The following is a 24,500-nucleotide window of genomic DNA, read 5'->3' as shown; positions in this document are numbered from 1 at the left end:
TCTAATTCAAGCACTTAGCAAGGAATGACTGTACCATTCACACCCCCAGCCCCAGGCTAATGGAGTCAAAGCAAATGGAGAGGCTTTGCCAGCTCAGAGATCTTCCTGGGAGGGGTGAAGGGGAAGGTCTCCAAGTGCCCCCACTGAAGTTTGCAGGGAGGAACGTTGACCTAGCATTTTCTGGGGGCAGCGTGTACTATGGGGATACAAAAATGTGTAAGAAGAGGCTTCCCTATTCTACCCGCCACTCTGGCAGCATTTCTGCACATCCTACCCCCAGTCACCTGCTCACTACCTTAAAACTTGGTTGAGAGAAAAATAGGAAGACAACCAAATATCCATTGATAAATAACTGGTTAAAAAAACGATATATGTAGGAATATGCATTCATATAAGTCCATGCTCTGAAGCTGATAAAAAGGATGATGTAGTTCAAGCTCTACTCATGCATGCTGAAAGACATCTGTGACTTACACAGTGACATGCAGTGTCTGATCCCACTTATATAAAGTTATACATACCCATAGATTTTCATGTGCACATATAGGCAGAGCATTTGGCAGTTTGCTGGTGGGATTTTAGAGTATTTTACTTTCTTCTTTATAATTGTCTGTATTGTCCAAATGTTCTACAAAAACCACATACTGTAATTGCTAACTTTGCTGAGTTCTTATATTGTGTCAGTTCCAATGCTTTTATATGGATTATCTCATTCCTTATGAAGTGGGTTCTATGCTTTTTCACATTACAGATGTAGATAATGAGGTCTAGAAAGGTTGAGCCCAAGGTCATATAGCTATTAACTAACAAAGTCAAATACTGTTGGAAGATCAAATGAATTAATGCATGTACTTGCATGCAGTAGAGGCTCAATAAATGACGGTTATTATTATAATTATTGTACAGTACTTATCGCACTGTCTTGTTCTTCTTGTCTTGTCTATTCCTCTGCTCTGGAGTGTAAAAGACTTGAAAACAGTATCTGAATCAGTACTCCAGAATCTCCTGCATCCAGCACAGTGCCTTGCTGAGCCAGCACTCATCAGATGCTTAAGGAAAGAGTGAGTGAATGAATAGACAAATGTCCACAGCTCTATAAATATATTTTCCCAACTACTTTGTTTCCTTATCCCAACAGGATTGCAAATGGGATTGAGGACCAGTCTCTCATTTCCTCTGGCCCCCATCATGGTCTGGAGCAAGCCAATAACACGAGCAGGTGCTCAATAAATGCTTTGGTTGACTGGGGATACTCCCCTCTCAGCTCCTGTGGCAGATCTCAGGTAGTATACCAGATATGGCTGGATCTGGGACAGATACCAGGTCCAAAGCCTCACATAAGCTATATTTTTCCTTCCAACTCCATGTTAAGTACACAGGGACGTTGAGAGAATTGCTGACGTCACACAGCAATTGGTGGGAGGGTAACTGTGTCTCCTGGTCCTGGCCACCTCTATTCTTGTACCTGTAACACTTCTAATTCTACATAAATTCACAATGCGAGAAAACAGGAAAAGAGCAAAGTTTTAAACCAAATGTTTAATTATGATTTACATGGGGATACTTCAGGACAGTAGCAGGAAGAAAGCAAAACCCAAATGTTCCGTCTCCTGAGGCTCAAATGCTCTGATGGATCCCCAGGTAGGGTAGGCACTAGGTTCCTATATCCCATTCAGAGGAGGAGACAAGGGGGTAGGAGTCTTGCACCAGCCTTCCTTACAATGGGGACTGTCTTTCTATGCTGCCTCAGAACATCCAGCCCTACCTACCTGGAGAATGCAATAGATAATGACTGATTTGTTAGAGCCTGGGTGATTCTGGTGGGCAAGAGGAAAGGATTATAAGAGAGACTGGTAGAGATGGTCTCCACCAGAAGATATGGCTAAATCATGGTCACCAAGTCCTAAGGAAGGGCTGAAGAGGGAATGAGTCAGTTTCAACGATGGCCCCATGTGGAGTCAGTTGGATATGCAGTATGGACTGAGGGTCGCCATGTTGTTTACTGCACCTCCTTCCTGATGCCGCTCTTTCTTACCCCTTGCAGGCTGAAGGTCAGGCTGGTGTGGTAGAGGGGAGAGGGGCCCAGGGGAAGTCCAGCTACCAGAGGCTCAGGAGAAGAATCAAAGTAAGTGTACAGGAGAAAAGAGAGGGCACCCAGGGCTGTGGCATCAGAGCAGGATTTTTGTTCTGTAGAAGAAATGGAATGGAGTCAGCTCCACCCCCTTCACCACTTTGGCATCAGTCAAAGCCTGTCCCCCCCCCCACCCCTGATGTGTCCATTAGAGATCTATAGTATTCATGACCACAGTGAGGTCACCTCATCTGTCCCCTTATCTGGGTTTCCCCCAGCTAGACCAGTAAAGGTAGGAGGTGTGTAATAAAGGAGGCCCTACCTGGCGTTCCATCACGGAAAAGGTAGAGTCTGCCCAGTCCTGGGAGAAGAGTTGGCTGTGAAAACGCATCTTAGCTGCAATGGCCTCCACTGAGGAGAGGAGAGAAGGTAAACAGAAGTGGGCATATGTTGGAGATCTCTTAGGCTCCCATGAAAGAAAAGGGAATGTCTTAGGGACCCTGGCATATGGCAGGCTGGGTAGGAATGGGATATTGTTTCATTCTGCTTGCTTATTCCTAAAGCTGAAGAGTGTCCCTGGGGCCAAGACAGGTTGAACAGGAAGCTTGAGGGGTCACCAGGGAGTAGGAGGGGGCTGCTCTGTCTGCAGGAGATGGATGGAACCAGTGTGGACCACAGAGCTGACCCTTTTCCTCAAACTGGGTCCAGCTGATCCAATCCTGGGGGCTGGGAGCAGGTGTAATGCACTCACTGAGGCAGGAGTTGTGGGAGAAGGACTCTTCCAGCTGTTCACACTCTTCCTGCCGGTTGCCACTGCCTCGACAGGTGCAGCTTAAGGCAACACTGATGTTGACATTGCTGACAAAGTTGGGAGTCATGGCAGTCCCTGTGGGGTGAATAAAGGACTGTCAGGGCCTAGGCCACCCAAACTTCAACCCCCACTCTCTGCCACCTGTCTCAGGACCACCCCATCTGGGTTCAGTCTCCAGAGGATTCTCACCCCCGGGAGTAGCCACCCTGTTGGCTCCCTTCATATGGCCCCCAGCCTCACCAATCAGCCCCATGTATGCTCGCAGACATCTGGACTGCTCTGTTGCACAGGTCCCTAGGATGTCCAAAGGATGGCAGTGGGTCTGGAAATCCACCAGGCGAGATCTGGAAGAAGGGGAAATTTCAAGAGTCCCCATTGAGGGTCTGGTCTGCAGCCTTCACCCTTGCTCCCCTTTAGATGACAGACCCATCTTCATGCCAAATCCTCCTTTGCATTCAGGTCATGGTCCAGGGCTTCCCCCTCAGTGAAGCCTGTTTCTATCACAGTTAAGGGCACGATCACCCCAGTCCCAAAGCATGCCACTCTGAATTTGGGCTCCACAATCCCTAGGTATGAGATTTCAGGCAGCTTCTTTAACCTCAGTTTTGTCAACTATGAATAGAAATGAAAACAGTACTTCCTCATGGGTTTTTGTGAGGATGAGGTAAGAGACTGCATATACAGCATTTAGCATAGTTGTTGGTACATATGAAATGTTCATTAAATGTTAAAGACTGTTATTATTAACATTGATCCTACAATAGGTAAGGCTGGTTATCTTCAGATGATACAATTACAAGTATGTTTTTCTGTACATATTTCTGCAATTTTCCTTACGTTTTGCCTTTTGTTGGATAGGTGGTTTATTTCTCTGTCACGCTCACCCAAAAGCAAACTCGTTGAAGGAAAGGACAGTATCTTAGTCATCCAGACCAGCACTTGTTATGTGATAGTAATAGCTATCAGCAACACAATAGGCAGTCTACAGAGCAGTTAGGCCAGACTCCAGGCCAGACTTCTTCATTCCAGACCTCATTCAGTAACCTGACTTACTACCTGGATGAGTCTCAACAAGCTATTTAAACATTCTCTGCTATGGTTTCTTCTCTGTAAAATGCAGATGATAAAAAAACAACAACACCATCTATCTTGTAAAGTTTACATGAGTTAATACATACTAAGTACCTAAAACAGTACCTAGCCCATAGTAAGTACTCACTAAGTGTTGGTGTTATGATGATTGAGAGCTTTTATGTAGTATTTTACAGAAGAAGGAAGTGGAGCTCAGAGAGGTTAAATAACTTTGCCCAAGGTTACGGAGAAATAAGGGGTAGAACCAGGCTGCAAAATAAGTGACTCTCACTGTCAACGAATTCTACTTGAGTGGATGATAACTTCAATTTGGTGAATGTTTTGTCCTGAGAAGGCAGAGGAAAGCCAGGTCAGAATTTCAAATTATCTGGACAATACATATCAAACACCTTACCAACAGTTGTGTACTTTGATTTGGTAATGGCAGTTATGGCCACACACCCTAAGTAATAGTTAGATTTGTGCACAAAGATTAATGCACAAGTGATATTTACTGCATTATTTATAGCAATAAAAAAAAGCAACCTAAACATCCAACAATTGAGGAAGGATTAAATAAAGTATGGGGCATCCATAAAATGGAATGCAATGTAGGCATTTAAAAATCAAGTTGCAAAAAGGACAGTAAAACACAAAATAAGCACCCACCATTTATTGAGCACTTATTCTTCACCAGTAAGCTAAGCACTCTACATAAATTATGTAATTTAACGCTCACCAGAATCCCATGAGGTCTGTATTATTATCCCACTTTTTACAGAGGACTCAGAGGAACGTTGGGTTAAGTGATGGAATTTTAGCTTAAAGTGACGGGCTCAAAATCGAACAGCGCCAGGATTTAAATTCACATCTGTCTGACCTCAGAGCCTGTCTTCACCACTGTTCCCTGCTGCCTCCATGGAAAAATGCTCAGGAGATACGCACATAAGTGAAAAAAAAAGAAGGTACAAATATATTTCTAGAAAATCCAGTTTTGTTTATGGGTATACAAAAAAGACTGGAAGGAAACGCTCCCAAAAGTATGTAGATTATCTTCAGGTGATGGATTCTTATGGATTTTATACGTTTTATATTTTCTGAAGTTTTTACACAAAGGAAAACAATTTTTTTTGATCACAGGGTTTTCAGAAAATACTACAGGGTGAAGTCAGTCCACGGCCTCTGGGGGGCAAGCCCAGCTCTGCACAGGAAAGCACCCATAAGGAGTGGCGTGCACTGTGCCCTTACCCACACCCAGCCCTCCCGCCCTGGCACCGGCACCTGCACAGCGGGTCAGCGACGCAGAGGCTCTCCAGCTCCAGGCAGTTGGGGGCCCCAGACGGCAGAGCGCAGCTGGGAGCGATGGTGTTGCGCCGGCGTTGCCCGCAGCCCTGGTCGGCCGGTGCACAGGGGCACAACAGGAGGCCCTGAGCGTGGGGCTCCGAAGCCTTCTCGAAGAAGGCGCGGAGCTGATGGAGGCAGGTGTGGCGCTGGCAGCGGGATCCCGAGCACGCTTCCCCATAGGCCTTGCGCAGCCGATCACACTTATCATTAAGAGTACATAGCATGGCAAACTTGAGGCAGAGGTCTGAGTCTGCGGGGATAAGGGCACCAAGTCACCAGTCCTCTCTGCAAACGTGCAGCCCAGTTTTGCTAGGAACCCCTGCAAACCTCGGATTTAACAAGGATGGTGGTGGGGGTAGGAGGAAAGGTAGGACTCCCTGGAATAAGTCCACTGCGAATCCTAGACTTTCCCTCTACCCATAAACTATATCTGGTATTTGTGAGCTTCCCCCATCCTACTCCTCAGCTTTCCTATGTGTTAAAAAAATAATAATAAAATAAAATAAATAAAATAAAATAAAATAGGCCATATACATATCTTACACTCATTTACCTAGACTTGAAGTGGCCAGAAAGCTCAAATAACCAAAACCCTTTCCTCAATCCTATGGTGGATTGAAGTCTCATGTGGAAATCATCATCTAGAGGCCCTACAACATTCTAAAGTACTTTCTGAACTGTCCAAAACATACGCAACTAAATTCTGCTGAGGATTTTTGTTTGGTTTTGCATCTATTTGGCCCATTTTTAATATTACCTGTCTGCCTTTAATGATTGATGCATGCATAAAAGTTCCCTGTGCTCTGAGGCTGGGGAAATTATGGTGATATTTTTATTGACAACATTCCAGCAGTCAGAACAATGGAGTAAATGGAACAGGTTATTCCCAGATTCCTTATAAGTGTTTATGCATAAATCTCTACTCTTTTCTCTCAAAATACTAATTCCAATATACAGGACTAACTGTACAACAAAGCTCCTATCTTTCTCAAAAAGTGAGTGTCTGTGTGTGTGTGCCTTTCCAATTAACACAAGAGCCTCACTTTCCAAAAAAAAAAAAAAATGCATTTTAGTCCTTGCCAGACTGATGGCTCCCCACCCTGAGTAACCCCTGAGCAGTCACATTCTTTCTCACCATTTTCCCTGCCCAACACCTCACCCATCCCATTAAAATGGTATGAAAACAAGCAATTTCCTAGTCTTCAGGGACAAAAAGCTACTTTCCTGGCTGCCTCGAATGAGGGTAACTACTTTATTTCAGCATTTTTTTTTCTGGGACTGCTGCCACTCCATCAAACGCTTTGTAGAGACCCACCTTTTGGAACCAAGGAGCCCTAATGGCCTCCCTATTAACTATTTGTTGACATATAAGACCACAAATGCTCACAGCTCAGACTTCCACCCTGACACAATGCTTCTTTAGTTACGTGGCAGGCTAGAACTCTCTCCCAACACGCCCTCCGTCTGGCTTGTGTTCCCCATCAGTCACCCTTCCTTCAGGGTCCAGGTCCATCCCTCATGTCCCAACCTCAGACTGCCTTCCACACCTGGTTTGAGCATGTTCAGTTTGCTGAGATTCATTTTCCAGGGTTTTCTGGTCACGGTGTCTTCATAGGGGGAGACATCCAGTTCATAGTCACCTAGAGACAAGGTGATAAGAATCCTGAGGACCAGATTGGAGGTTGGGAACAGGAGGGGCTGTGGGCTCCTTAAGGGGACATAATAGATCATAAAGTCACTGCATAGCTCATAGACACAGTAGGTAATAAATGTTGGCTAATCTTGTTGGAAGAGAAGGATGAAAGAGTGCAAAGTGTCACCCAGTTTGCCTTTGAGAATGCATCTATAGGGAGGAAAAAATATGGATGAGGTCAAGCAAGTAGGAAAGGATGGTCTGGATATCTGGGAAGCCCTGAAAGCTCCCAAGGGGAAAGGCAAGAAGACAAGAGGATCTAGGGAGAAGTCTCTGGGGAAGTTCTGAAAGAGAACTGATTAGGATGAGGAGTGGAAAACAGGGAACAAAAAGGGTGGTAAATTGCATTACTGTTTCCAGCTATTTGCTAGCTACCCACCCTATGAGAAGATTATACACACACACCCCCACCTCAGTTGCCATGTGACTTTCAGGGCCCCTATGAGAGGAGTATACTTCCACACCCTACTATAAGGATTGCCCATGTGATTTGCTTTGGCTTGTGGGTTGTGAGCTGAAGTGACATAAATCACATCTGAGCAGAAGCTTTAAGAACCATCACATGGTCTTGCTGCTGCTCTTTTCCCTCTAGCAGCCTGGATCATCAAATGAAGAAGACAGGTAGAGCAAAGACAAATCCCACTCAAGGAAGCCCACAGCCGATGTGTAACATGAACAACAATTAAAATTTTTTTCTAGGAGGCCAGATATGTGGGGGTTGGTTGGTTATTACTGCAGTATAACCTGGCAAATTCTTATTAAAAATGTAATTGGTGGGGTTGTCTGGGTGGCTCAGTCGGTTAAGCATCTGACTCTTGATCTCAGCTCAGGTCTTGATCTCAGGGTCATGAGTGTAAGCCCCATGTTGGGTTCCACACTGGGCATGGAGCCTACTTAAAAAAATAAATTAAATAAAAATTAAAATTAAAAATTTTTAATTGGTATCTAGAAATGAGTGCTGCAGTAACAAAAAAAAATCTAAGATCTAAGATCTAAAAATCTAAAATTTTATTGGCTTTGGGACTGGGCAGTGAGTGGATGTAAATAAGCTGTTCCTGAAGTATGAAAAATGGCAGTCCTCAATATGCAGTGGGAAAGCATTTGGGAAAACTGTTGCCTGCAATAACTTGGAAGGAAGATGTTATATTGAATGAGCTTGTGCTTTAAGGAAAAGAAGCTGAGAAGCAGAAGGTTACTAGTATGTCTTTTTTTAAATTCTTAAATGTTTATTTTTGAGAGACAAGAGTGTGAGTGGGGGAGGGGCAGAGAGAGAGGAGACAGAATTTGAAGTAGGCTCCAGGCTCCCAACTGTTCCAAGCTGTCAGCACAGAGCCCAATGTGGGGCACGAACTCACGAACTAAAAGATCATGACCTGAGCCCAAGTCAGGAGCTTAACTGACTGAGCCACCCAGGTGCCCCTTTACTAATACGTCTTGATTGCCATTGGCTGCATTTTGCAAGGTACTACAAGAAAGTTAAGCTCAGAGAAGAATTGATCAGTTTGCAAATAGAGAGGAAAAAGAAAAGAAAAAATCCAGAAATTTCAGGATTTGCAGGATTAAGAGATGGAACTGTTTTTCATATTCAAATATTAAAATATAAAATTAAAAAAATGCTTTGAGTAATAAGGTCCATTAAGACTCAGCCTTGGGGCAAAGACCAATTCAAGTATATGGCTATCCCTTTGTGGAGATCTCTCACTGATTAAGATGGTATCAATAAATCCTGCCAGTTATGCTCAGGGAAAAAAGACTAGGGTAGTGGCTCTCCCTCTGATAAGAGCAAGATACTTCTGATTAAGTCTAGAAAGAGATATATGTCTTGAAAAGAATTATAGGGAAGACTGCTGGCACCAGAGGTGACAGAAACCAAAGATATAAAAAAAGCAATTATGTTTTGAGAAAGTTGTACTGCTAAGAGCCACCAGCCAGGATTCAAATAGACTCTACTGGAGACTTAAAATGCCCCAACATTTCTCAGGTAGGCAGCAAGCTGAGAATGCTGTTCACTCCTCAAAGAGGTGAGAGTCTCCAATATCCTTCTCAGATATGGCCAAAGAAACCTGTCATGGGTAGGGGGCTGGGCCAGGAGCCCTGGAGAACAACAGATAAAGCAACTGTCCCAGGGAGCAAAAGCAGGACCTTATTAAAGAGCAATTCCTACTCCCAGGGAAGATGGCCCTTAGACAACAATTTGTGCAGAGGACTTCAGAACAGCTATGAAGTAATGTCTGCTGTGTGCTTCTCATTCCTCCTCTTTCTGAGAGTGTTTGTGGTGGTTCTCCAGTCCCTGTTCCACTGATGCATACTGAGAATATGTTGGAGGCAGGCAGATGACTGGTCCGTTTTGTCCACAGTTAACTAGATCAAGGGGAGTCCTATCTCCACCTGACAAAGAAATTATCACAAGATCCTAGTCTGGAAGCCTGCTATACTATTTGGATAGAACTCTTAGGTTTCCATACTTACTGCCATGTGATTTTCAGGGTCTCCTGTGGGAAGAGTATACTCCCCCTCACCAGGGATTCAGGCTTGGCCATGTGATCTGCTTTGTTTGTGGAATGTGAGCGTTAGTATTTTATGTAACATCTGAGTAGCTTTTAAAGGCATCATTTGCTTCTGCCATTACCCATTTCCCTCTGCCATGAGAAAAGAACATTCCAGATGGAGGCTGTACCTTCAGCCAGGATCCCAGAATGAAGAAGATACATGAAATAGTTAACACAGAACATGAGCAAGAATGAAAACTTTGTTTTACAAAACACTGTTTTGTTACTGCAGCACAGTCCAGTAAAAGCTGACTAATACAGAGAGGCGTCTCTGGAAAGAGTCAGAGGAAGCTCCTCTCTGGCTCTTCCAGTCCTTTTCTCTCACTATCTTCTGTCTGGTTAACGAGTATCCTTTCTGTTAAAGGCAGGACCAGGATGCTGTTTCCCACTCTCTCTGAACTTATGGATTATGTTGTATTTGGAATCTGTGTATGGGTTAAGACCATTTTCCTCCACCTTTTCTCCATACACTTCTGTCCCAGGAGCTCCCCAGGTTGGGCCACAGTCTGGTTCAGAGCTCTGCCAAGAGGCAGCTACATGTTGCCAGGTAGGAAAGGGGGAAGTAGGAAGAAGAGAGAGCAGCACTGTGGGCGCCCAAAAGAATACTGCCAATTCCTCCCTCTACTTCTTGTAGATGTCAAGTGCAGAGCTTCATTACCATCCCAGCCAGAATCTACCATGCAGCCTATATCCTGTAGGATTAAACAACCACCCCACAAGAGCCATCTTCCTTAGCTTAGTCCACTCTATGAGGGGGGCCTCACCAAGGCTGCGGGCAAGGTGAGCGGTCCAGTAAATGTCCAGGCAGGCAACTTGGTTCTTCATGCGCCGATGGCATGTGCAGCTCATCAGAGAGCTATTCCTGAGGTGCTTTGCTGCCTCCCTGCAGTCCTCAGGGACCAAAAGTTCCTGTGTGGGTGATGGGGTGCTTATACTAGAGGTGCAGGAATTCAGGTGGTGGTAGGCAGCACTGCAAACAGGATCGGCCTGGCACTTCCTCCTGGCCTGAATACAGCTGTTCACGAGCCGGCCCTCTATAGGGAGAGGGTCTGCTGTGGAGGAAGAGAGACCAGGTGAGGCTCACATAAGGTCAGAGTAGCTGCCTGGGAGTAACAAGGTGTGAGGTAGAGTAGAGGATTCAAGATGAAACTTTGGGCAGGAAAGTCTTGGGGTGGCATTGAGGCCTTTAGGAATAAGTGGAGAGAAAAGCCCAGTAGGAGTAAAGAATCTGCAGCTGTCACAATCTGGACAGAATAGATGAGGCCCAAGAAGAGGTGGATTTGAAGAGAGGCTGCTCAGCCTCCTAAGAGAAGGAGGGGGACTGTTGTCTGAAGCTGAGCCTAATATGACCCTGCCAGGCACAGGGAAGAGGGCCCTTGGCAGAGCAATGCACAGGCAGGGCTAGTATAATAACCAGAGAGTTGACAATGTGCATGGGAGTGCTAAATGAGAGTCAGCGACAACTCTGAGGCTTCCATTAAAAGTCACTTTAAAATACCTTTACGGGGGAACTGTTTGGTGTTGGTGTTGGGGAACTTTTGCTGATTCTGTCACTCAATAATACCGATGTTGGTTTATAGGTCAGCCTTGTGGATCTTCCCTACATCCTAGGACTTAGCATCCTTGTCAAAGAGTAGCCATCATGCTGCCAGTTTTGCAAGGCAAAACATCTAAGAGTCATTTTTAATTCTTCTCTTTCCTTCATATCCTATGTTCAATCCATTAAGTCCTGCCAACTCCACAATATATCAGGATGCTGTCCACCTCTCTCCACATCTATCACCACATCCTCAAACCACCATCAGCTTTTGTCTGAACTACTGCCAAGACTCCTTATTGGTCTCCTTGATTCCATCCTCCAAATTCATTCTCCCATACCATTCAGCCATACTTTTTTTGTTTTGTTTTCCAGCTTTAGTGAAATTTAATGGACATAAAACATCGTGTAGGTTTTAGGTGGGCAACATGATGATTTGATTTACATATATATTGTGAAGTGATTAAGACAATAAGATTAGTTAATATATCCTTTACCTTACATAACTAACATTTTGCTGTTGCAGCCAACTTTCTTTAAAAATTTTTTTAATGTTTATTTTATTTTTGAGAGAGCGAGAGAGCGAGCACACAAGCAGGGGAGGGGCAGAGAGAGAGGGAGACACAGAATCCGAAGCAGGCTCCAAGCTCTAAACTGTCAGCACAGAGCCTGACTTGGGACTTGAACTCATGAACCACAAGATCATGACCTGAGCCCAAGTCAGAGCTTAACTGACTGAGCCACCTACGCACCCGCAGCCATCTTTTTTAATCACCTTTTTTTTTTTTTTTACACGTTGGAAACCATTCCCATTGAGATAAAATTCATACAACATAAAATTAACCATCTTAAAGGGCATAATCAAGTGGCATTCAGTACATTCATAATGTTGTATAACAATCACTTCTATCTAATTCCAATATATTTTCATGACCCCAAAAGGAAACCCATACCCATTAAATAGTCACTCTCCCTTTTCCAACCTCTCTAGTCCCTGGCAACCACTAATCTGCTTTGTCTCTACAGATACCTATTCTAGATATTTTATGTAAATAGAATCATAAAATATGTAATATTTTGTATCTGGCTTCTTTCACCTAACATATTGCTTTTTTTTTAAGTTTATTTATTTTGAGAGAGAGCACATGCATGCATAAACAGGGAAGGGGCAGACAGATGGGAAGAGAGAGAATCTCAAGCAGGTTCAACCACAGTGAGGACCCTGATGTAGTGCTCAAACCCATAAACTGTGAAATCATGAGCTGAGCCAAAATCGAGAGTTGGATGCTTAACCAACTGAGTCACCCAGGTACCCCTAACATATTGCTTTTTGAGGTTCATTCACATTACAGCGTGTATCACTACTTCATTCTTTTTTATGTATGGGTAAGATTTCATTGTATGGATATCCCATATTTTATCAGTCCATCAGTTGGTGGACATTAGGGTTGTTTCCATGCTTTGGTTATTGTGAATAATGCTTCTGTGAACATCCATGTACAAGTATTTGCTTGAATTCCTGCATAAAATTCTTTTAGGTGTACACCTATGAGTGAAATTTCTGGGTCGTATGGTAATTCTGTTTAACTTTGTGAAGAATCGCCAAATTGTTTTTCACAGTGGCTGCACCATTTTTCATTCCCATTAGCAATGTACAAAGGTTCCAATTTGTCAATTCTTATTTTCCTTTTTTTTTTTTAACCAGCCATCCTTATGGATGTGAGATAGTATATTACTGTGGTTTTCATTTATATTTCCCTAATAACTAATGATGTTGAGCATATTTTCATGTGTTTGGTAGTCATTTGTATATCATGTTTGATAATTATTTTTTATTAAAGTACAACATACAGAAACATGTATTAATCAAAATGTACAGTACAATGAATTTTAAATTTAATACACTGTGTAACCAGACCTCAGATAAGGAACCAGAACATTACCAGTGCCCCAGATGCCCTCTGCCAGGCACCAACCCCTCTGAAAGAAACCAATGTCTTGATTTCTAACATTAGAGATACTTTTGCCTGCTTTTCAATCACACAACATGTGCTTTTGGTGTCTTAGTTTCTTTTGCTCAATATTACCTTTATGAAGTTCACCCACTAAGTAAAGTTTACCCATTAAGTTGCAACTAGCTTGTTTTCCTTGCTGTATATCATTCCATTGTGTGAATATAATGTAATTCTAATGCCGATTGGCATTATATGGGAGCATCTCTTAAATATTGTAAATGAGATCATCTCATTACTCTGCTTAAATTCTTCCAACAACCTCCAATACACTTAGATTAGGGTCTAGTTTAGGGGTGCCTGGGTGGCTTAGCCGGTTAAGCGTCCAACGTGGGCTCAGGTCATGATCTCACAGCTCTTGAGTTTGAGCCCTGTGTTAGGCTCTGTGCTATCAGCTCAGAGCCTGGAGTTTGCTTCCAATTCTGCATCTCCCTCTCTCTCTGCCGCTCCCCAGCTCCCACTCTGTCTCTCTCTCCTTCAAAAATAAATAAACATTAAAAAAAAATTTAGATTAGGATCTAGTTTATATGCCCTGGTTTACAAACCCTTGTAAGACCAGGTCCCTGCTCACTTACCTAACCTTACCTTCCAGCCCTCTTCTCCTCTCCCACTTCGTTTCACCCACACTGGCCTTCCTTTTGTTGCCACTGAACAAGACAAGTCTGTGTCAACCTTAGCGTTTTTGCCCTAGCCTTTCTTTCTGCTTGGAATGCTCTTCTCCCTGATCTTCACATGGTTGGCCCTTTCTGGTAATTGAGTTCTCTGTCTAAATAGCATCGCAGAAAGGCCATCCCCAACCAACCAATGTGAAATAACCCCCTAGCTACTCTACTACATCATTACTCCAATTCTCTGCATAGCACTTATCATCACTTAATTTTTTTAACTTGATTTTTTATTATCTCCCCCTCTGGACTTCTACATCTATCTTATCACTACTCTGTTGCCAGTGCCTAGAACAGTGCTGGTTCCTTATGAGCTCCTATTATTTAAAAAAATAACCAGGGTTGGGGTGCCTGGGTGGCTCAGTTGGTTAAGCACCAGACTTCAGCTTCAGCCATAATGATCTCACGGCTTGTGGGTTTGAGCCCCGCATTTGGCTCTGTGCTGACAGCTCAGAGCCTGGAGCCAGCTTTGGATTCTTTGTCTCCCTCTCTCTCTGCCCCTCCCCTGCTAGCGCGCTCTCTCTCTTTCTCAAAAATAAACATTAAAAAAATTTTTTTTAATAATAACCAGAGTCACCTGGGTGGTTCAGTCAGTTAAGTGTCTGACTCTTGGTTTTGGCTCAGGTCATGATGTCACAGTTTCGTGAATTCCAGCCCTATATCAGGCTCTGCACTGGTAGCACAGAGCCTGCTTGGGATTCTCTCTCTCCCTCGTTCTCTGCCCCTCCCCCACTAGTGCTGTCTCTGTTTCTTAAATAATGAATAAACTTAAAAAAGAAATAAACAAATAACAGAGGAATTTTGTGAGTCACCTCTGTAACTTCTCTGAGCTCCTTCCCTCTATTTAAAATCAAAGAGTGCCAGAATGAGGAGGGGCATGAGTTTAGTTAGTCCAACCTTTTCTTTCAATCAAACAATAATTAAGTCAATTACTTATTAAAATGCAGATTTCTGACACCATCCCAGAACTACTGAATCAGAAGCTGTGGTGATAATGCCTGGGAATCTGAGTTTTAGCAAGTTCACTGGAAAATATGATGCATCCCAAAGTTTGAGAATTGGTCATATCCAATGCACAAAGGCAGGATCAGTAGTATCAACTTCACCTTTTGCTTCAGGCTCCAATATGCTTCAGCATGACATTGTTACTCTTTTTATTACATTTTTGATATTTTGCTCCTCATGGATTTGGGGGGGGGGAGCACTGATTTTGATTTTTAGTATATGTGCTGCTGAAGCAAGCATTGATTTTGATTTTTTTTGAGAGAGAGATGACACAAGTAAGCGAGAGGCAGAGGGAGATGGGGGAGAGAAAGAATCCCACAAGGGGCAGAGAGAGAGAGAGAGGGAGAGAGAGTGGGGCTCACCTGAACGGGGCTCGTGTTCACCCTATGTGGGACTTGAACTCACAAACCGTGAGATCATGACCTGACCAAAGTCAGATGCTTAAGTGACTGAGCCACGCAGGTGCCCAAGTCAGCACTGATTTTTATTTTTTTCCAACCAGGGTGGCTTGATTTTATTGCAGGGAAGTGAGGGAGAGGCTGGGCAAGTGAGGGTCTCTGTAGGAACCCCCATTGCTGAGTAGGACTGCCAGGCCCCAGGTCTGTCTGGAAGTCAGGAGAGGATCAGAGGCCTGTCCCTTTTGGTCCATCTTGGGCCCAGGGGTCCAGGCCCTCACTACTTGGGGTCAAAGAAGGGAACAGCTTTTCCTGTTTTTCCCACAGTCTCCAGCAGAAGGTCCATGCTGTGCTCAGAGTTGATGCAAACCTTCTTGTTGAACAGGTCAATGTCAAACTCAACTTCTCCCACCTTGTTAAGCACCTGACTGACCTCATTAGAGCAGCCTTCACAGGTCATGTCCACAGAGAACTCGTGCGTCGGCATGACTGTGGATGTGATGGTGGCTGCAGCAGCAACGCCTCTGATTTTCATTAAAAAAAATTTTTTTTAACATTTATTTGTTTTTTGATAAATAAATTAAAAAAGCGAGAAAGATAGAGAATGAGCAGGGGAGGCACAGAGAGGGACAGAGGATCTGAAGCAGGTTCTGTGCTCATAGCAAAGAGCCTGAAGCAGGGCTTGAACTTTCAACTCATGAACCATGATATCATGACCTGAGCCGAAATCAGACCCTTAATTGACTGGGCCACCCAGGTGCCCCTGATTTTGCATTAAAAAAAAATACTGCAGGGGCACCTGGGTGGCTCAGTCGGTTAAGCAGCCGACTTCGGCTCAGGTCATGATCTCGCGGTCCGTGAGTTCGAGCCCCGCGTCGGGCTCTGTGCTGACAGTTCAGAGCCTGGAGGCTGTTTCAGATTCTGTGTCTCCCTCTCTCTGACCCTCCCCTGTTCATGCTTTGTCTCTCCCTGTCTCAAAAATTGTGAGTTGTGAGTTTAAGCCCCACATTCACTGTAGAAATTACTTAAAAGAATTTTTAAAATCTTACAAAAATATATATTGCATTAAAATATTCTTTATCTTGACTACTTTTTCAATGGCACCCCCTTCACTCACTCACCTTAGTCCCAGTTCTGCCTAGCACAATTTGCTTCACTTTCTGGACCTTAGTTTCCCAAATGTAAGGTGAGGAATTTGGATTAAACCAGTGTTTCTCAATGGAGGGCTAGGGAAGATATAGGTTAGGCCCCTTACAGGAGTATATCAGAATTTCCAAAGGTAATAGGTGGCTCAAAAAAGTATATTTGATCGTTATATATGTGGAAGATGAAAAATACTTTTGAAATTGCAAAAACATATTTAGAGAAGGCATGAGAGATTTATCTTTACCAAAAGAGAAACATGGATTTGATGGTTTAAGAAGGGGAAGGGAAGGAAAAATAAGACAACAGAGAGAGAGGCAAACCATAAGAGATTCTTAAAGACAGAACAAACTAAGGGTTGCTGGAGGGGTGTGGGAGGGTGGGGATGGGCTAAATGGGTGATGGGCATTGAGGAGAGCACTTGCTGGGATGAGCACTGGGTGTTACATGTTAGTGATGAATCAGTAAATTCTACTCCTGAAACCATTATTACACTATATATTAACTAATTTGGATTTAAATAAAACTAAAACAACAAATGAAAAATACTCACCAATTTTAAATAAAACAAACAGTTTGAGAAATATTATATATTTAAGATGTTACTGCTGGTATGTACCAATAAGTGCTTGCTGAAAGAAATGTAGCAAGTCCATGTCTCACTGCTTAAACTGGACTAAATATTGACTCAGAACAATTTTCAAAAGTAAACCTCCAAGTTCAGAGCTGACAGTTCAGAGTCTGAACAATGGTGGATTTAGGGGCAATTGCACCTCAACAAAAGAAGGTAGGGCCACCCTTCTTCTAACAAAAGAAGGTAGGGACAATGTTGAAGTTCATCATAACAGGGTAGAACTTGTTATACTTAATTGGTTGATGGGGAAGGTGTTAAAGGTTTCCGCCTGATGTTAGGCATACCGTAAGGTTTCAGCCATACTGTTAGGGTTACTGAAATTTTCTGGGCAGTAAAATCAGATTGGTAATAACTTGCTGCCCTGATTTACTGATGGAGTCAATCTGGATAGACCAGTCCTTTCCCTCCTTCCTTCCATATCTGTCTTGCAGCCAAGGCTCCACATATATAGTATTTCATTTCTGCAGTGACTACTTTGTGAGCCGAAGTGACGGGTCCATGTATGGTCTCTGTCTCCACTGAGGCTCAGGGCAGGAGCCCCACAATGAGATTTCCATGCACCCGTCCCACTCCCAAAGGTCACAGGCATGTTCCCTGGGATCTTGGATCCAAGGCTACCCTTTTCTGGGAGAATGGCATAGTTCTAAAACCAGGCCCTGAACTATATATTCCACAAGATACTTATTGTGTATTTATAATAGAGCAACGCACTGTGCTGAGCCATCTTCCCCAACAGTGAGTTTTCTGCTATAATTAAAATAATGAAAGTATGTTCTAAAAGGATGGAGGGGGTGGCAGTGAGAAATATTCTCAAATAATGATGTTAGAAGTTCTGGCAGCAGTTTATAACCCTAATTTGTAACAAGTCAGTTACAAAAAACTTCTTTCTTCACGCGTACCTACTGTCCACGTCCCCAGTCCTTACAGAGAGTGGAAGGGTTGAAGCCCATGTGCAGCAAATGGCACTCCAGCCTGATTCTCCTCACCTCCTAGAGATGCTGTCGTGGAAGTGGCCTGGCTGCTACTGTTCTGTGTCTGTGTAGACGCACCTCAAAAGAGGAAAGTGGGGGAATGGGGAGTAGGGGAACGAGGATATGCTTGGGTGTCCTGGCCATTACTGGCATTCAATCTAGAACAGTTCAAAAACTGTACTAGGCATGGAAGGTAGCCCCTTCCCGGCACCCAGGGCTTCCTTCCACGTACACAGGGCCACCTGGGACGGCGGTAGTGCGGTGTCTGAGCCCCCTCTGGACAACCGTGACCAATGCCCCCCCCCCCCCCCCGCCCCCCGTAGGTTCCTCTCCTCTCCCCTTAATGCCCTGGCCGTAGCGGCCCCGCGTACGCACAGACGACACTCACCGGCTCCAAGCGGCAGCGGTAGCAGCAGCAGCAGGAATAAGGGCGCCAGTGGTCGCGGGTTAGGAGGACGAACCATGGCTCTGTCCGCACGCCGGCCGTCGGCTCCGGAGACGCTATGCCTGCACCCAGCGCCGTGCTCCCCTAGCTCCTCGAGCTGAGGTTCTGCGAGCCGGGCTCCTCGACCGCCAGCCACTGCCGCCTCCCGCCCTTCCTCGCGCGCGGTGCCGACACTCTCCCACCAGAGTCCTGGGCGCCGCCCTCCAACTCCGAAGCGCGCGGACGAACCGCGTCGCTTCTACTCTATCGGGAAGACGGCGGGAGTGGGGGCGAAAAGGGCATGCGCCCGGCTTGTGCGTGCCAGAGAGAGGGTTCTCTACCCGAGCCGGCCCATCTGCCGTCCGTTGCCCACTTCGCTTAGAGGAGGAATTATGCCCAAGACAATTGTGGCAGCTGTAGCTGGAGACTTGCCATATCAGGAGATCAAGTATTTATCAAAAAAAAAAAAAAAAAAAAAAAGCACCATTTCTCACTTTCTGGACTCCGCACCCCCACCCCTTCCAAGAAAACTTGAACAAACAGCACCAGGGCACTTCTAGGTCCCCCCCCCCCTTTAGAATTTGCACATCTTTGGGGCGCCTGGGTGGCGCAGTCGGTTAAGCGTCCGACTTCAGCCAGGTCACGATCTCGCGGTCCGTGAGTTCGAGCCCCGCGTCAGGCTCTGGGCTAATGGCTCAGAGCCTGGAGCCTGTTTCCAATTCTGTGTCTCCCTCTCTCTCTGCCCCTCCCCCGCTCATGCTCTGTCTTTCTCTATCCCAAAAATGAATAAACGTGAAAAAAAAAAAATTATAGAATTTGCACATCTTTGCCTCCATTTCCCCCTTGTAAGTATCTTCAAGGGTAAGGTCGGGCTGTTATCATTAACCCCATGATTCTGCAGAGATGGGTCCCAGACAGGTGAAATGGCTGTGCTGAGGACAGTCCTGCGGCCAGATTCCAGGACTTTTGCCAGACTAGCCTCCTCCAAAATTCAACCCCTTCAGTGTCATTAGGGAGGGTGGAAGGATTAAACCCTCCTCAGATTAGAGGTTTCCCTGGAGATAGATAAGACAGGATCCCTGAAGAAGGTGCTAGAGAGACCATTTAGCAGCCTCCTCATTTTCAGGTCGATGTTTCTGAAAGCAACCTACTCTATCAAGAGTAAACAGTGAGGTAGAAACACAGCTGTGCCAAGAGCCCAGGATTTCTACCCACAAGGGTAAGGGTATTTGTCGAGCCTAGGGTTGATTCCCACCTGCTCCCAGGATAAACAGAGGCACAATGACTTGGAAGAATAACTAAGCAGTGCTTAGAAAGAGAAAGAAGATAATGAAAGGAAGTGGAGGGTTTTGTCTCCTAACCCTGCAGCCCAAGCCCTCTCCTCACTTCTACAGAGGCCTGGCAGAGGGCCAGGAGGAGGGTATCAAGAAATGCAGTATAAACCTCTGAGATTTATTGGCTGCTGCTTCTCAATATGGCCATCCTGCTGTGGCCTCTGGGGGGCATTTGCCGATGTAATCAGCCCAGAAAGAGAGTCATCCCAGCCAGGGGTGTAAATCACCCTTCACAAAGCTAGGAGAGAGACATGTGGCCCTAGATAAGGAAGAAGAGATGTGGCCTCTTGTGCCCTTTCCTCCCTTCCCCTGCCCAAGGGGAGCTGGTTCCTGAGCTGTAATGCACTTTAAATGGAGTTTGTGCTTCATTTTAATCTCTATCTGCCCTGCCAGTCTTCCAGGAGAGCTGTGAAAGTGAACATCTGGCTACTCAGCTTTTCTACAGGGCCTGTTTTTCCCCAAAGCCACACTACCTCCCTGTACCTTCTCCTCCAGTGAGGTTAGAAAGCTGTACTGGGGACCGATATCCCCTTTCCACTCCACTCTGGCAATAGTTTCAAAATGGGATCTACAAAGAGTAACAATTTCAGATGGTTGGAATGCTAAAAAAGGGCTGAGACTGATGAAATAACAGAGTTGTCGGGGGTGGGGGGTGCCAAGGGGTGTCGCCTCTGCTCTCCCCCTCCTTCAGCAACCAAGCCCAATCAAGTTTGGGTAGGAAGACAGGCTGGGAAAAGGCATTTCCTCAGGAGGCCCACTCTAAGTGTCTACTCAGTGCCATCCCCATGGAATGGACCAGGAAGGCAGGAACAGGGTCAAACTGCTAGGCTGAGAGCAATCCTAATTCCATATGTGATAGGCCGGCCTTTTTGTGAGAATAATGAGATGCCTGGAGCATCTTTCTGCCTGGGCACTGGAGTGGAGAGTCTGACATCACTGGACCTTTAATGACGATTGGTAACCAAAGCTAGGGGAGAGATGAGGAAGCCTCCGCAAATAAATTTGACTCCAACACTTATATTGACAGCTTTTCCAGCACACCCTCTGCCCACCAACCATGTCCCCTGTGACTGCCAACACCTGCTAGATAAGCACCATTGCCTTTGGGAACCTTGTAGATAATGACAAATGAGCCAGTCTTTTCTATAAAGATGATGTTATTCAACTGTCATTCAATTCAATAATGTCTTTTGAGACGGATTATGGGTTCAAATTTGTACCGGGTGCAAAAATGATTAAGAGACAAAACTTGCCCTATAAGGCTTTGCAATCCACTGGTTGGGCTCAACAGTCTGAAAACCTTGCATCTTACTCCACTTCATTTGTAATCTTGGTTTCTGCCTTCTATCAGGCCCTCTCTCACTGGTAAGCTTTAATTCCTGCTGCTACCCTCACCTGGGATATTAACAGTGTGGTGAATAGTTAAGAACACAAGCTTTATAGACCTTCTGGGTTCAACACATGCTGGATGACCTTGGGCACAGCACTTAATTTTTCTGGGCTTCAGTTTCTTCATCTGTAAAATTAATAACAATACCTATTTCATACAACAGTTGTGAGGATTATACAACTATATATTGAGTAAAGACTTTAGCATAATGCCTATCCAGAGCAAGCACTGAATAAATGGTATCATTCCAGGTGGCATGCAGAAGTTAATTTTTCTGTGACCTTAGCCAGCCCCCACCACCAGATTTGTTGCTTTGGAGCTGAAGGCTACAGTACTTCTTCTCTTTGCCAGAGTGCTTATAGGGATGGGAAAAAAGGAAATCATTTTCTACATTGTCAGTCTCTCTTTCTTAAATGTTTATTTATTTATTTACAGAGCACACACCCACGAGCAGGGGAAGGAAAGAGAAAGAGAATCCCAAGCAGACTCCATGCTCAGTGCAGAACCCAACATGGGGTTCAAACCCATGAACCTCAATATCGTGACCTGAGCTGAAATCGAGAGTCAGATGCTTAAATGACTAAGCCACCCAGGCGCCCTACCCTGTCAGTCTCTTGAGGACAAGGGCAGTTTGTGAGATCAAGCCCTGTGGTTGGATTCTGTACTGACAGCACAGAGCCTGCTTGGGATTCTCTCTCTTTGCCCCTACCTGGGGCATGCACACACATGCACTCTCTCTCAAGATAAATAAATAAACTTCAAAAGAAAAGGTTTAAAAAATAAAATAAAATAGGGATGCCTGGGTGGTTCAGTCGGCTAAGTGTTAGATTTCAGCTCAGGTGATGATCTTGAGGTTTCTGAGTTTGAGCCCCGCATTGGGCTCTCTGCTGTAAGCATGGAACCCTCTTCAGATCCTCTGTCTCCCTCTCCCTCTGTCCTTCCACTGCTCTCTCTTTAAAATAAATAAACATTTGAGGGGCGCCTGGGTGGCTCGGTCGGTTGAGCGTCCGACTTCGGCTCAGGTCATGATCTCATGGTCCGTGAGTTCGAGTCCCGCGTTGGGCTCTGTGCTGACAGCTCAGAGCCTGGAGCCTGTTTCGGATTCTGTGTCTCCCTCTCTCTCTGCCCCTCCCCTGTTCATGCTCTGTCTCTCTCTGTCTCAAAAATAAATAAACATTAAAAAAATTTAAAAAATAAATAAATAAACATTTGAAAAATAAATAATAAAAACAAAAGGAATTGGTGTTTCCTTAACATTTGCATGAATTGAATGGGGAAAGAGAATCTTCCATACCTCCTCCCACTTTATATAAGGGAAGGGAAGGGAAGGGAAGGGAAGGGAAGGGAAGGGAAGGGAAGGGAAGGAAATGCTCCTGCCCTCTCTGTGGCAGAGGTCAGCCAGATCCTGGGCTGAGAGTGAAAACCATGTTTTCAGACTGAAAGATTTCCAGTCCTCATTTCTTGACTTTATAATGAACAGATACCAACCAGTCAGTGTTAGTGTAGAGGTAACCGACTATATACCTCATTCCAAGGTCTCTGGGCTAGGGTCTTAGCCCTTAACCTCATCTCCCAAGCCCAAGCAACCCTTATGGCCTTGACTTCTTAAGAAACTATAATTGAGGCACTCACTTACATATTTAACATGTAATACACTGTCAACTCTAGAGAGTCATATTGTTCTTTGTTGAGGATGTGGTAACGGCAAACCCATTCAGAGTATGGACACTGGAGCCATATTGCCTGGGTTCAAATCCAGATTCCACCATTCATTAATTACCTATGTGAACTTTTTTTTTTAATTAATTTTTTTTTTTAACTTTAGAGAGAGAGAAAGCACAAGTGGGGGAGAGGGGCAGGCAGAGAGAGAGAGAATCTTAAGTAGGCTCCATGCTCAACAGAGGCTAACTGGGATCATGACCTGCGCCAAAATCAAGAGTCATTTGCTTAACCAACTGAACCACCCAGGTTGCCCATTAGCTGTGTAATTTTTTAAAAGTTACTGAATCCCTCTGTTTCTTACTTTCATTATCTGTAAAGTGTGCCTAATAATAAGTACCTGCCTCACAGGAGTGTTGTGAAAATTAAACTAGTTGATACATATGAGTTCATAAAAAGTCTTGCATATAATAAGCACCCGAAAAATGTTAACTACTGTTATTATTCCTGAAAATAACATAAATCAAATCACATGGTACCTATGAGGTGGGAGGATATTACAAGAAATTATACAGGAAAATTGTGCCTTTTAGGCAAATACAATTTTTCATAAAGTAGGTAACTAATTACGCCCTAGTTTTTGTTTTGAAACTCAGAATTTCCACTTAATTAAGATTACTGAAAGCGCTGCTATAAACATTTATAGCAGCGCTTTCAGTAATAGCCAAATTATGGAAAGAGCCTAAATGTCCATCACTAATGGATAAAGAAGATGTGGTTTATATATATAATGGAATACTATTTGACAATGAGAAAGAATGAAATCCTGCCATTTGCAACAACGTGGATGGAACTGGAGGATATTATGCTGAGTGAAATAAGTCAGTCAGAGAAAGACAGATACCATGTTTTCACTCATATGTGGATCCTGAGAAACTTAACAGAAGACCATGGGGGAGGGAAGGGGAAAAACAGTTACAGAGGGAGAGGGAGGCAAACCATAAGAGACTCAAATACAGAGAGCAAACGGAGGGTGGATGGGGGTGCTGGTGTGGGGGAGAGGGGAAAATGGGTGATGGGCACTTCTTGGGATGAGCACTGGGATGTTGTATGTAAGCGACGAATCATGGGAATCTACCCCCAAAACCAAGAGCACACTGTATATACACTATATGTTACCCAATTTGACAATAAATTATGTTAAAAAATAATACTAATAAAATAAAATGGGACTGGGAAAAAAAGTTACTGAAATATGAACATGAGCACCAGTCTCTTCCCAGGTGGGGGCTTGGTTCTACTTTTCTGAGGAAAATGATCAGGAAATGACCCACTAGGTTAGGCAATAAGTCAGGGGACTCCCTCTTCATATTTGAAAGTGGAGGTACTTCAAACATTTTCCTCCTCCGGCTACTAGGAGTACCTGTTTGGTAGGCGTAAGGATGTGGGAGTGGGACAGAGAAGCAGCATCTTCCCCTCAGCCTTCTGCACCTAATACAGCAACAGCTTTTCTCTCCTTTCCCCTCAGCCCTCTGAGCTCTGAGCTCAAGGGCTCAGGGAGAAGGCCAGAGAGGTAGCTTCCTTCTGCGCAGAGAGGCAAGTGCAAGCAGCGGAGGCTGCAGACTCCAGAAGCTGCCTTAAAGAATACAGCAGCGCCCTCTGCTGGGAAGCACAACCGCCGCACTCCAAGAGAAGCACACTAGCGAACCTTGCAAACATCAATCCAGCTACTGCCCTTCTTCCCTCCCACTTACTTAAAAAAAGTCTCTTGGGGGGCGCCTGGGTGGCGCAG

At 44.6% G+C, this 24,500-nt stretch overlaps 1 protein-coding gene and 1 pseudogene across 4 annotated transcripts in view; both read right to left on the bottom strand.

Annotated features, from left to right (window-relative positions):
• Window positions 1-18,769, bottom strand: part of GFRA3 (GDNF family receptor alpha 3) — a 41,490-nt gene extending 22,721 nt beyond the window's left edge. Inside the window, exons 1-8 of one of the 4 annotated variants that reach the window (XM_086703014.1) lie at window positions 18,290-18,769; window positions 10,304-10,591; window positions 6,845-6,937; window positions 5,235-5,547; window positions 3,123-3,226; window positions 2,823-2,957; window positions 2,394-2,482; window positions 1,521-2,187 (exon numbers count right to left, since the gene is read on the bottom strand). In XM_086703014.1, coding sequence (XP_086559140.1) covers window positions 2,098-2,187; window positions 2,394-2,482; window positions 2,823-2,957; window positions 3,123-3,226; window positions 5,235-5,547; window positions 6,845-6,937; window positions 10,304-10,591; window positions 18,290-18,365 — 1,188 coding nt within the window. In that variant the 5' untranslated portion in view covers window positions 18,366-18,769 and the 3' untranslated portion in view covers window positions 1,521-2,097. Of the gene's footprint in view, window positions 1-1,520; window positions 2,188-2,393; window positions 2,483-2,822; window positions 2,958-3,122; window positions 3,227-5,234; window positions 5,548-6,844; window positions 6,938-10,303; window positions 10,592-18,289 lie in introns of those variants that run through there. The other 3 variants (XM_086703025.1, XM_086703006.1, XM_086703012.1) reach the window with 3 other exon arrangements.
• On the bottom strand, window positions 14,950-15,847 carry LOC147584440 (copper transport protein ATOX1 pseudogene; annotated as a pseudogene).
• Window positions 18,770-24,500: the final 5,731 nt, after the last annotated feature.

This window comes from Puma concolor, chromosome A1 (assembly GCF_028749965.1).
Source record: "Puma concolor isolate L17-30 chromosome A1, mPumCon1.1.hap2, whole genome shotgun sequence".
NCBI lineage: Eukaryota > Metazoa > Chordata > Mammalia > Carnivora > Felidae > Puma > Puma concolor.
This window is presented reverse-complemented; position numbering and strand designations above follow the sequence as displayed.